Source organism: Pipistrellus kuhlii, unplaced genomic scaffold (assembly GCF_014108245.1).
Source record: "Pipistrellus kuhlii isolate mPipKuh1 unplaced genomic scaffold, mPipKuh1.p scaffold_m20_p_17, whole genome shotgun sequence".
Lineage (NCBI taxonomy): Eukaryota > Metazoa > Chordata > Mammalia > Chiroptera > Vespertilionidae > Pipistrellus > Pipistrellus kuhlii.
Window position 1 is genome coordinate 15,563,499 of NW_023425482.1, and position 12,280 is coordinate 15,575,778.

The 12,280-nt window shown below is 61.2% G+C and overlaps 1 protein-coding gene across 6 annotated transcripts in view; it reads left to right on the forward strand.

The window, feature by feature from the left end:
- BCAR1 (BCAR1 scaffold protein, Cas family member) overlaps nt 1–11,478 on the forward strand; it is a 35,914-nt gene extending 24,436 nt beyond the window's left edge. For 4 of the 6 annotated variants that reach the window (XM_036440489.2, XM_045582677.1, XM_036440495.2 and 1 more), the window contains 5 exons: nt 5,316–5,474; nt 5,590–5,706; nt 6,976–8,073; nt 9,014–9,103; nt 10,482–11,478. In XM_036440489.2, coding sequence (XP_036296382.1) covers nt 5,316–5,474; nt 5,590–5,706; nt 6,976–8,073; nt 9,014–9,103; nt 10,482–11,000 — 1,983 coding nt within the window. In that variant the 3' untranslated portion in view covers nt 11,001–11,478. The remainder of the gene's footprint in view (nt 1–5,315; nt 5,475–5,589; nt 5,707–6,975; nt 8,074–9,013; nt 9,104–10,481) is intronic. The other 2 variants (XM_045582675.1, XM_045582676.1) reach the window with 2 other exon arrangements.
- Nucleotides 11,479–12,280: the final 802 nt, after the last annotated feature.

Below are 12,280 nucleotides of genomic sequence, written 5' to 3' on the forward strand. Positions count from 1 at the left end.
TAAGGCTTGGCTGGTGATGCCGGAGCAGCAGGCTGGGGACAGACTCCCAGGGGCCTGATGCCACCTACGACCCAGATGCTTTCCTGAAGACAGAGGGTTTTGAGTGGACGTGACTCTGCTCAGCCCGTACTCTAGTTAAGTCATTCTGCCCAGAGAGTGGAGGGTACTGGAGCATTGAGGGGCCCAGGCAGGGACAGGGGACCCAGGAAAGGGAAGGAGGGTTGGGAGGTTAGGATGGCACTTGAAGGGGAGAGATCCAGCATGCAGTGCAGCGCAGCAGTTGGGGGAGTGTGGCTGAAACCCCAAAAGAATGGACTGAACAAAAGGAGAGGTGTTTTTCCTCACTTACCTCGGTTTGGAAATGAGCACTGCAGCTCTGTGCCTGTCAGGGGCCGTGGCTCCTTCCGTCTTGTTGCTCTGACATTGTCGACGTAGGGCTTGAGTCTCATGGGCCAGGGAAGTTGCCTTGTGAGCTCTAGCCAGCATGGCTACCTCCTGGCGAGCAGGAAAGGAAGAAGGGGCAAAGGGAGAGGCCAGCTGTCGCCTTGCACCTGGAGGTTCTGGGCGGGGGTGTCAGGCCCTTGGTGTCAGTGAGCACATCTGGCCAGCCCTGCCTCCATAGCTGCCCTTCTCTTTTGGGGCAAGTTAGTGGGCCTGCAGGCACCTACAGGTGACCTGTTTGTAACTGCTGCACAGCGGGGGGAGTATTGCCAATGGGATTGCCAGCGCAGGGTCATCCTGAGAGAGAGAGTCTGGTTCAAGCCTCTTGTGAGCTGTTGCCAGTGGAATGTTGGGCCAGGGGACAAGGCCCACCCCCTCCCCGGTCTGTCTCCTGGAGGGAGGGGAGGCCAAGCCCCACTGGCTGCTTTGGGCTGAGTCAGGAGCAACATTTGCTCACCTTTGGCCTCTGTCTTCTCATGCACACATCCCTTCGAGAATCAGGGAGTGGAGTTTCCTGAGGCCTGGAAACGGACTTGGGGGACAAAGTGGCCACACCCAGCTCTCCTGTCTCCTCCATGGTTGTTCACCCTTGGCAGCTCACCCAGGAGGACCCTGAGAAACTGGGGCCTTTACAGCCTACCCAGCTCCAGCTCCCCAGCTTGTCCCTCCTCAGAGAGGCCACAGCGGGTGGTGTGACTCGGAGGCCCTGGTGGGAGAGGATGGGCAGTGGACACAGCAGCCCGGCTCTGCTGGGCCAGCTCCCCTGGCCCAGGGCTGTCTGTGTTGGCAGAGGCAGCAGCCGAGCAGACACTCACTCCACAGCACTGAGCCTCCGTCCTCAGAGCCAGCCCAGGGGGAGGGGGAGACTTGCCCCCGCCCACAGGATGGAGCTTAGCAGCCAGGACACCTTCCTGGAGCTCATTGGCTGGCTGGCAGAAGGTGTCCAATGACACCGGCTACCAGGGAACCCTGGGTCACTGGCTGCCACTTCCTGGTCCTTCAGCTCTCCGGCCACAGGTGGGCGGGGCTGGGCTGGGGTGGCCTGGAATAGGCAGCTCCCAGGTAGCTTTAGCAGGAAGTAGCAGCAGGAAGCAGTTCCTAGCTGGTGAGCCTTGGGGTAGTTCATCCCACTACACACACACACACACACACACACACACACACTCTCTCTCTCTCTCTCTCTCTCTCTCTCTCTCTCTCTCCACACACACACACACACCCCAGGGAGGCATACCTTTCCCCTTCCCTCGCCTTTGCAGGAGGCCTGCCCTGTGCACCTGTGAGCGGGCAGCAGGAGTAGGCCAGGCAGCAGCAGTGAGGCCAGGTGCTGGTCATTGACTGTGTCCCTCCCCTTGGAGAGACTTGTGCTCAGTCTGCGTCTGGCCTCATGGGGCTGCGGCCCAGTGGCCCTCCCCAAGAAACCTCATTGCTCCTGACCTGGGCAGCCTGATTACATCTGCTTTTATTTTATGATCATGAGAGTGAAGCTTGTTTGTCATAAAAAACGGGAAATGTATGAAAAAGTCTAGACAGGAGATGCCCCAGTCGAGGTAATCACTGGGAGGTTTTGGCATGTTTTGTCTAGACTAAGGTGACCAGACATCCCACTTTTGGCGGGACAGCCCCGATTTTTAACAATTTGTCCCGCGTCCCGCGGCATTTTAAAAAAGTCCCGATTTTTGGAAAGAATCTTTTAAACCTTTTGGACTTTTCAAAAACGCTGTGGGATGCGGGACAAATAGTTAAAAATCAGAACTGTAGCCGAAGCTGGTTTGGCTCAGTGGTGGAGCGTCGGTCTGCGGACTGAAGGGTCCCAGGTTCGATTCTGGTCAAGGGCATGTGCATTGGTTGGGGGCACATCCCCAGAAGGGGGTGTGCAGGAGGCAGCTGACCGATGTTTCTTTCATCGACGTTTCTAGCTCTCTGTCTCTCTCCCTTCCTCTCTGTAAAAAATCAATAAAATATATTTAAAAATAAATAAATAAAAATCAGAATTGTCCCACCAAAAGCGGGACATCTGGTCACCTTAGACTAGATTCTATACATCTCTCACAGATTTGTACACTTATTTTTGCATTTTGAGGTAGTAAATCTCATATCAGATAGGTATCAGAGAATTTTGTTGAGTCCCTAAACATGATGGTGACTACTGCCCTGGATTTGCTCTGTTGCCCCCGTGGGTGGGCTCCAGGCAGTTTCTGATGACACTGTCTCTGACACACAGCCAGGCGTGGACATCTTGGTGCGCGCACACTTGTGCCCACATCGCAGGGTTGTGCTTTCCTAAGCCTCGTCCTCCCCCTCACAAGTCTGGGAAAACGGGCTCCTGGTCCCGGGGAGAGGCTGGCTGGGCCGTGGAGGAACCCTGCCAGGACTTTGGTTGGGGACTGAGTGGCTTGAGAGAGGTCAGGGCCACACCAGGTGTCAGGGCCATTTGGGCAGGGGCGTGGCTGTAGGAGGCGGAGGCAGAAGTAGATAGGGCCCTCAGGGGAGGGGTGTTGTTGTGAGGTCACTCTTGGGCGAGTGCCTCTGGGTCAGGGCCGCAGCTGTGCCCGAGGGAACAGCTGTGGCTCTGGGTCAGGCACGGGGAGACACAGCTGAGCTCAGCTCTGTTCCTTGTGGGAGCTCCATCTCCCCAGGCTCCTGGTTCCGGGCCGTGGGGGTGCCAGAAGCAGGGGTCCCACGCTAGGCTTGTCCTCACTCCCGATGAGAGGTTAGATGGCCATTTGCTCCATCCCACACATTCCAGGATTGCTCCATTTCTCAGAGAAGGAAACCCAGCTTCCAGAGGCAGGTGGAGGGGGGGGTACCAGGCCAGTCAGCCAGGGCCACGTGAGCCAGTGGCCCGTTTGCAGACGGGAGAGACTGGCAGATGAGCTGCCTTGAGGTGGTCAGGGCCCTGGGCAGGTGGACCGTCCCGTCGCACTGGGTCTTGGAAGCCGTTAGTGTCAGGCCTCGCTCCTGCCCTGCAGATGCCCTGCCTGCCCTGCCCTGCCCAGCTGTCTGCCTTTGGGTGTGCATCTGGCAGTGGGTACTCATGTCTGTCTTGCACTGATGAGATGTGCGTGAGAGCACGTGTTCTCGGGTTGGGGTCTGTGTGTTCGCCCAGACTCAGGCTGTCCCTACCCCGGGGGGCCTCGGCCCTGCGGATGGGGCCCAGGTGCAGAGCAGGCGGCCTGCGATGAGGTGGCTCCGCCGCTCTCTGGAGCGCTGGTTTCCCTAATGAGCTTTTCCCCCTGGCGGCTGCCTCACTGTTTTTTTCTACCAGAAAAACGTAAGCTGGCCAATATGGCTGCTTACTGTCACCAGCTCAGCCGCAGGCGTGGCAAGCTGCCCGGGGCTTGGGTCCGGTCCCTGGAGCCGTCCTGCCTGCGCTGCCTGCCTGTGTCATCTGCGAGGCACTGGGGAGGGGGCGAGGCATGCACCCCTCTGCCTTTTGGGGGCCAGCAGGGCCTCGAGACACTCGGGCTTCGCCTCCAGGCCCCGCCAACCTGCCACGTCCCGCCAGCTCCCGCCCGCCGCCCGCCTGTCCTGCCGTTGGCAGGTTCCAGTGTCTAAAAATAGCCCTGGAGGAGGCTCAAGTCTGGGGCTCCAGGAGGGAGATGAATCTGGGGAGGGCTGCCAGCTCCACTTCCAGACACGCAGGGATGGGGGGCGGGGGCCGGGAAACCCCATGGAGGCACGCCCCACAGCTAAGGGAGCCCGCCCGGGCGCCCAGGAGGGAGGCGGGCAAGGGTGTGCGTGAGCAGGAGGCTCTGCCAGGCCCAGGGCCGAGGAGAGGAGTGCTGGTGCCTGCACTTCTGGGGGAGACGCTGCTCTGCTGGCGGCTGCCCACGCGTGAGGGCTGGCACAGCATGGACACAGGAGTCCGGGGCCCTGAGCCTGAGGGCTGGGCCTGCCTCAGCTCACTGCCCCCGGATGGGGCGGGGGGGCCCCCGAGCCAACCTCAGCCCAGACGTCCCCTTTGATTCGGGAACAAAGGGCCTCTCTGTCAGGAGAAGATCAGGGCCAGAGCCTTGGGGAGGCGTGCCCTGAACTGGCCTGGGAGGTCTGCCAGCCTGTCCCTCAGGCCGACCCTCCCACACAGCTGACCCTCCCACGGCCAGGGTGCCTGTGGGAAGAAGGCTGCATGCCCGGCACTGCCTGCCAGGCCCGGCACCAACATGAAGGGCTGTGGGCGGCCTGCGGCTCCGGACCCAGGGCCCAGGGCCGGGCCCCGGGTTGGGGAAGGGGCTGGCCGCCTCTCTGGGCCGATGGTACCTGCTCGGGTGAGTGGTGGTCTCGGGCCATGTGGGTGGGGGGTGGGAGTCTTGGTTCTAGTCTTGGCTACTCTCACGCCATCTGCGTGAGAACTGGCACTGAGGTCTGGGGGTCCCCACTGGGCTTGTCCTCAGGAGTCTCCCCAAGATGTCTGTGGGGGGAACAGAGGGCGGGGGACTGCTTGCTGCTCTGCCAGGCCGCCACCCCCTGTGGGCCCAGCCCAGCACCACACGTCCACTGGTCCCGGATCCGAAAGGCGGCTCCCGGGTCCTGAGTCAGGACAACCCTCGTGGGCAGACTTCCCTAGGAGCGTGCAACTGAGAAGTGTCAGGAGGCAGAGGCACCCACTTGCGGGTGGCCCCTCCCCCCCCAGCCCATAGGCGCCCTCTTCTGAAACCTGGTCACCCAGGTGCAGAGGCCACTTCCTTTTCCCGGTCTCCCGGCACAGACGTCGTTGAAGAAAGGGCAGAAATGCCCTTGCCTCTGAGTGGCCTCTGAGCCCACTCGGTGTGTCTCAGCCACCTCCCAGGGGGTGGAGTCTCCCTGAGGACCCGAGCGTGGACCCCGGAGCCTGGCTTTCGGGGCTGGTGGTGACAGTTGGCCGTCCGCCCTAGGTGGTGGTGCCCACCCGCGTGGGGCAGGGCTACGTGTTCGAGGCCTCGCAGCCAGAGCAGGACGAGTACGACATCCCGCGCCACCTGCTGGGCCCGGCGCCCCAGGACATCTACGACGTGCCCCCGGTGCGAGGGCTCCCCGGCCAGTACAGCCAGGAGGTAGGTGCCCGCCTGCCTGGGGGGGGGGACTCGGCTGGCCCTGCTGAGGGAGGAGGGCGCTCCCTGCCCCTCAGGAGGCCCTGGCACCCACATCACTGCACCTTTTCTGCCCCAGGTGTATGACACCCCTCCCATGGCTGTCAAGGGTCCCAGTGGCTGGGACCCGTCGCTGGACGTGTACGACGTGCCCCCCAGCGTGGAGAAGAGCCTGCCGCCGTCCAGCCACCACGCGGTGAGCAGTCGGGGTGCTGGGGCCTCACGGCTGGTGCTGCCTGGGCTCGGGTCTGGGTGTGACTGAGTGTGCGCTGGGGTGGGGGCTCCAGACCCCAGCTTTGCCCTCACTCGCTCCGTATGGGCTCCTGAGCCTCAGCGTCTGTGGCTGTAAAAGGGCCACATGGAGGGCCTTCATGGCGTGTGAGAGGAACACACGGGGTATCAGCAAGCTGACCACAGAGCCTGTCATCCAAACCCAGCCCTTCTGAGAGCAGAGGGGGTCCAATAGTAATGAGGGGGCATCGGGCACAAGCCAAGGTGGTGTCACCTTGACTGTAACACAGATAGCCCAGCCAACCACTTGCCAGAGTAGGGAATACACAAGTGGTGGTGGTAATGGTGGTGGTGGTTGTGGTAGTGTGGTGGTGATGGTGATGGTGATTGCAGTGGTGGTGTGGTAGTGGCGGTGATGGTGATGGTGATAGTGGTGGTATGGCGGAGGTGGTAATGAATGGTGATGGTGATGGGATGGTGGTAGTGGTGGCAGTGATGGTGGTAGTGATGGCGGTGGTGGTAGTGAATGATGATGGTGATGGTGATAGTGAAGGTGATGGTGGTGGTGATGGCAGTGGTGGTGATGGCGGTGGTGATGGGATGGTAGTAGTAATGGTGGCGGTGGTGATGGTGATTGTGGTGATGGTGGTAGTGGATGGTGATGGTGGTGATGGTGGTGATAGGATGGTGGTAGTGGTGGCAGTGGTGGAGATTGTGGTGGTGATGGCAGTGGTGGTGGTGATGGTGGTAGTGGATGGTGATGGTGATGGTGATGGTGATGATGGTGGTGATGGGATGGTGGTAGTGGTGGAGATTGTGGTGGTGATGGCGGTGGTGGTGGTGATTGTGATAGTGAAGGTGATGGTGGTGGTGGTGGTGATGGTGGTGGTGGTAGTGAAGATGATGGTAGTGGTGATGATGATGGTGGCAGTGGTGGTGATGGTGGTGATGGCAGTGGTGATAGGTGTGATAACTGATATTCCACGGAGTGTTTGGAGTTACACAGTGAATTGACTTACGTAACCCTCACAACCATTTTCGAGGAGAGCAGTCACCCGCCTTAGGTCACACAGTGGAGCCAGGATGTTGAGCTCAGGTCTGGCCCCGGAGTTGGGCTCTCAGCCACACCCGTGTGGATAGATGGCGGTGACTGTGCCGGGCTGTGGCTGGGTCCTGTCCCTCGGCTGCAGGTGAGCAGACGGCGGCCAGCCTTGACCGCCCTTTGGCCCCTCAGGTGTACGATGTTCCCCCGTCCGTGAGCAAGGACGTCCCTGACGGCCCCCTACTGCGTGAGGAAACCTACGACGTGCCCCCCGCCTTCGCCAAGGCCAAGCCCTTCGACCCGACCCGCCACCCGCTGGTCCTCGCTGCGCACCCCCCGGACGCGCCGCCCGCCGAGGACGTGTACGACGTGCCGCCCCCCGCTCCCGACATCTACGACGTGCCCCCCGGCCTGCGGCGGCCCGGCCCCGGCGCCCTCTACGGCGTGCCCCGGGAGCGGGCCCCCCCTCCCGAGGCGGCCGACGGAGGCGTGGCCGACGAGGGCGTGTACGTGGTGCCCCCCGCCGCCGAGCGGGAGGCCCCGGCAGACGCCAAGCGCCTGTCGGCCTCCAGCACGGGCAGCACTCGCAGCAGCCAGTCGGCCTCCTCCCTGGAGGCCCCGGGGCCCGGCCGCGAGCCGCTGGAGCTGGAGGTGGCCGTGGAGGCCCTGACCCGGCTGCAGCAGGGCGTGAGCGCCACCGTCACCCACCTCCTGGACGTGGCGGGCAGCGCCGGCCGGTGTGGGGGCCGGCGCGGCGCCGCGGAGCCTCCGGAGCCCCCGGCGCAGGACCTGCGGGCCGCCCTGGCCGCCGTCCAGGGCGCCGTCCACGAGCTGCTGGAGTTTGCCCGCAGCGCCGTGGGCAACTCCGCCCACACGTCCGACCGCACGCTGAACGCCAAGCTGAGCCGGCAGCTGCAGAAGATGGAGGACGTGTACCAGACGTTGGTGGCCCACGGTCAGACCTTTGACAGCAGCCGAGGCGGCCCCGGGGCCACCTCGGAGGACCTGGACCGCCTGGTGGCCTGCTCACGGGCTGTGCCCGAGGACGCCAAGCAGCTGGCTTCCTTCCTGCACGGCAACGCCTCGCTGCTCTTCAGACGGACCAAGGCGCCCGCCTCAGGGCCCGAGGGGGGCGGCTCCCTGCACCCCAACCCCGCCGACAAGGCCAGCAGCATCCAGTCCCGGCCCCTGCCCTCGCCCCCCAAGTTCACCTCCCAGGACTCGCCGGATGGGCAGTATGAGAACAGCGAGGGCGGCTGGATGGAAGACTACGACTATGTCCACCTGCAGGTGGGTGCCCGCCACGCCCTGGCTCCCTGTGCGCTCTGAGCTCTGATCTCTCCACCCCTGTCGTGGGACCCTCATCACCCCACTGAGGGCCCGTGTGGCCAAAGGAGGATTTGGCCGAGGAGGGCCTCGGTGGGTCCCTGGTCCTCCTCTCACTGCGAGCTTCCAGGCCAGAGGGCCCCCAGAGCCCATTCCTCTCCCCACCCCCAGCCTTTGGGCCAGCGCATCCTGGTCATCACGTCCGCAGCTGAGCAGGGCAGAGGTGGCTGTGCTGTTTGGGGAGATGGGTCCTGAAATATAAGCCAAGACAGAGATGCTTCCAGGCAAGGAGGAGCAAGCAAGGTGATGGGAAGGCCGTTCTCTGAGCAGAGACCCGGGTGCCGGCCAGGTGGTCTCAGCGTTCCAGGCCGAGATCTGAGTGGGGGTCAGGGCCCAGGGGTCAGGGACAGGTGGGCAGGCTCTGTATGCCTAGAGTAGGGGTGTCGAACTCAATCAGAGAAGGGGCCAAAATCTAAAATCCAGCCTAAATCGCGGGCCGAATGGTTTACTGAACAGTCATAAACTGTCATTGTGATGGAAACGCAGCGGAGTGCAGTGATGACAGCGCGGTGCGGGCCACATTGCAAGGCCTGGCGGGACGGATTTGGCCCGCGGGCCTTGTGTTTGACACATGTGGCCTAGAGCATGGATGTGACCTCTGGCACTGGAACGAGGGCAGGGAGGCTGGCCTTGGCCACATGGAGTATGCCCTCCCCTTCCCGTGCTGGGAAGATGGAGGCGGCCCCGGAGGGCTGCTTCCTCTGGAAGCGGACCCCTCCTTGGGCCTGGTGGCCTCCTTGCGAGCCTGATGCAGTGTGCAGCGCCACCTGGTGGCCACTCTTCTCACTGCGCCCCTTCCTGGTCTGTGAGGTCCTGGCTCAGCCGGTCCTTGTCTCCCCTCCAGGGGAAGGAAGAGTTTGAGAAGACTCAGAAGGAGCTGCTGGAAAAGGGCAACATCATGCGGCAGGGGAAGGGCCAGCTGGAGCTGCAGCAGGTGAGGAAGCGGGACACCCGCTGCATCAGCAAAAGCTTTTTGCCTGCCGGAAGCCAGCCTGGGAGCTGAGCCCCGGGCCCTCCCAGCAGCCCCCCTCCACTGCGCCTGCCCCATGCGTTTGCTGGGTTCGCACTAGCAGAGTCATGGTGGCGGATATGTTAGAGTGACCACACAGAAACGTGTGAGAAAGCAGGAAGGAGAAACCGGTTACAGAGGAGTGTGTACGTGGCACTTCGTGAACAGTTACATCTGCTTTTATCTCACGAGGTTTTCTATGACATTAAACCGTCCTCAGGTTATTTTTAAAAATATATATTTTATTGATTTTTTTACAGAGATGAAGAGAGAGGGATAGAGAGTTAGAAACATCAATGAGAGAGAATCATCGATCAGCTGCCTCTTGCACCCCCCCCACTGGGGGTGTGCCCACAACCAAGGTACATGCTCTTGACCGGAATCGAACCTGGGATCTTTCAGTCCGAAGGCCGACACTCTGTCCACTGAGCCAAAGCGGTTCTGGCCTCCCATTATTTTTAAAGGTCATAGAGCATTATTGTTGAGCATTTATATTGTACCCAGTTTTCTTTATAAATAATTTATCTGCAAATGTAGAATCTCTTTCATATTTTGGACCACTTGAAACAGTTTATAAAAATTAAGGGAGTTTTATTCTGATTATGAAGATAATAAAAATTAAAACACAGACTAGCACAAAATAAACACAGAAATATCACCCGTAAGGTTCTCTGCTTGGTGTGCATTAAGTCTTTTTATGTTGTGTAAAAAAGAATGGTGTGTTTTTTTTTTACTTTCATTTTGGAATATTTATAAATTCACAGGCAGTTACAGAGAGAGTACCCATCACTTAGTTTCTTCACGATTATGTTCTGATTAGAGAGCAGCACCCAGACAAGAGTGCTGTCCCTCGTCCTCACCGCCACTCCGTTCTCCATGTCTCTCCTTGTGCCATTTTATTTTATCTTTTTATTTTTTATTTTTTAAAAATATATTTTATTGATTTTTTTACAGAGAGGAAGGGAGAGAGAGAGAGAGCCAGAAACGTCGATGAGAGAGAAACATCGACTAGCTGCCTCTTGCACACCCCCCACTGGGGATGCACCCGCAACCAAGGTACATGCCCCTGACCGGAATCGAACCTGGGACCTTTCAGTCCGCGGACCGACGCTCTACCACTGAGCCAAACAGGTTTTGGCTCCCTGTGCCATTTCTAAAGACGTCAGGGAAAATGGAGTCATAAATGAGGTGGTGAAAGGTATTTGGAGACTCTGCCAGTAGGATCGGAGGCCTGTGCCCGCTGCTGCTGAGCCCAAGTGCCACCGTGGTGCGGCCCGTCTCACTCTGCCTTCCCTCTCCGCAGCTGAAGCAGTTTGAGCGGCTGGAGCAGGAGGTGTCGCGGCCCATCGACCACGACCTGGCCAACTGGACGGCGGCCCAGGCCCAGGCCCTGGCCCCGGGGCGGGCGGGCAGCCTGGGGCCCTCGGACCGGCAGCTGCTGCTCTTCTACCTGGAGCAGTGCGAGGCCAACCTGACCACGCTCACCAACGCCGTGGACGCCTTCTTCTCCGCCGTGGCCACCAACCAGCCGCCCAAGATCTTCGTGGCGCACAGCAAGTTCGTCATCCTCAGCGCCCACAAGCTGGTGTTCATCGGGGACACGCTGTCACGGCAGGCCAAGGCGGCCGCCGTCCGCAGCCAGGTGACCCACCACAGCAACCTGCTGTGCGACCTCCTGCGCGGCATCGTGGCCACCACCAAAGCCGCCGCGCTGCAGTACCCGTCGCCCGCCGCCGCCCAGGACATGGTGGACAGGGTCAAGGAGCTGGGCCACAGCACCCAGCAGTTCCGCCGGGTCCTGGGCCAGCTGGCCGCTGCCTGAGGACACGGACCCGAGGGAGGAGGGCAGCGACGGTGGGCGCCGCCCCGGGTGCCGCCCCGAGAGTCCCGGCGCTGCAGGCCTGGGCACAGGCGTCCCCAGCTCCCCCAGGCCCGGCGCCAAGCCCGTCAGGGACTGTACATATTTATGACAGGGCAGGTGCGGGCCCAGGAGCCCGGGCAGAGCCAGGCCCCCAGAGCCCGGGCCAGGGAGCAGGCTGGGGTCCTCTCTGAGGGCTCTGCAGGCCCGGGGAGGTCCCGGCCCCGGGCAGCCAGGCCACAGCTGCAGGCCCCGTGGCCCGCACGGCCGTGGGGACCCCTGGGGGCTGACGTCAGCCCCGCGAGGGTGCTACGTCCCCCCCAGGGGTCAGTGCCACTGAGATGTGCTCCTCAGCACCAAGAGAAACCCCTAAAGAACTATTTTTTATTATTGATTTTCCAATCATTTGACTAACAGTCTACATTTAAATAAAATTTTAAAAGCGACAAGCAGCCTCGTGAGGCGTGCGGGGCAGGAGGCCCCCTGGTGGGAAGGTGGGGTGCTCCCTGGATGCCCAGGGTCGGAGTGGTGGGTGAGGGGACCTGTGGTGAGACTGTGGGCGTCCTGGGAGGGGGCGGGGGGGAAGGGTGCCAGCAGGAGAACGCCACGGCCACGGGCAACGGGGCTGGGCCATGGAGAAAAGGCAGGGTCCCCCGCAGGGTGGGCCAGGTTTGCTAACAGATGCAAGACTTGGGGAGTTGGGGTGCGTCCAGCCTGAAGTCTGGGCTGGGAGGCAGATGTCCAGTCTGGTTCGTAGGTTCTGAGAATTGGGCCTGCTCTGCCTAGGCCACGTCTCTCCTGGCTGTTTGTTTGTTTGTTTGTTTTTAAGTATGTTTTTACTAATTTCCGAGAGGAAGGGAGAGGGAGGGAGAGAAAATCGGTGATGAGAGAGAATCATCGACTCGCTGCCTCCTGCACACCCCCTATCGGACGTGGAGTCTGCAACCCGGTGCCGGCACCGGCTGGTTCTCTGATGGGACAGAAGCAGCCGGGAAAGGGCAGCAGTCCCCTCATTAACCCCTGAGTGTGGTGGGTCCCCTCCAGAGGCGCTCGTAGGCCTGGGAGAGACCGCCAGGGGGCAGCTCCGGGGGGGGAGGGGGTCCCGGAGCCACAAATGTGGGGCCAGCAGCAGGCCATCCTCCGGATGCCACACACACACACACACACACACACACACACCCCGCCCAGCGCCAGGCCAGGCCGTGCACTGAGCAGGGGGCGGGTGGTGAGCGTCCCGCAGCCCA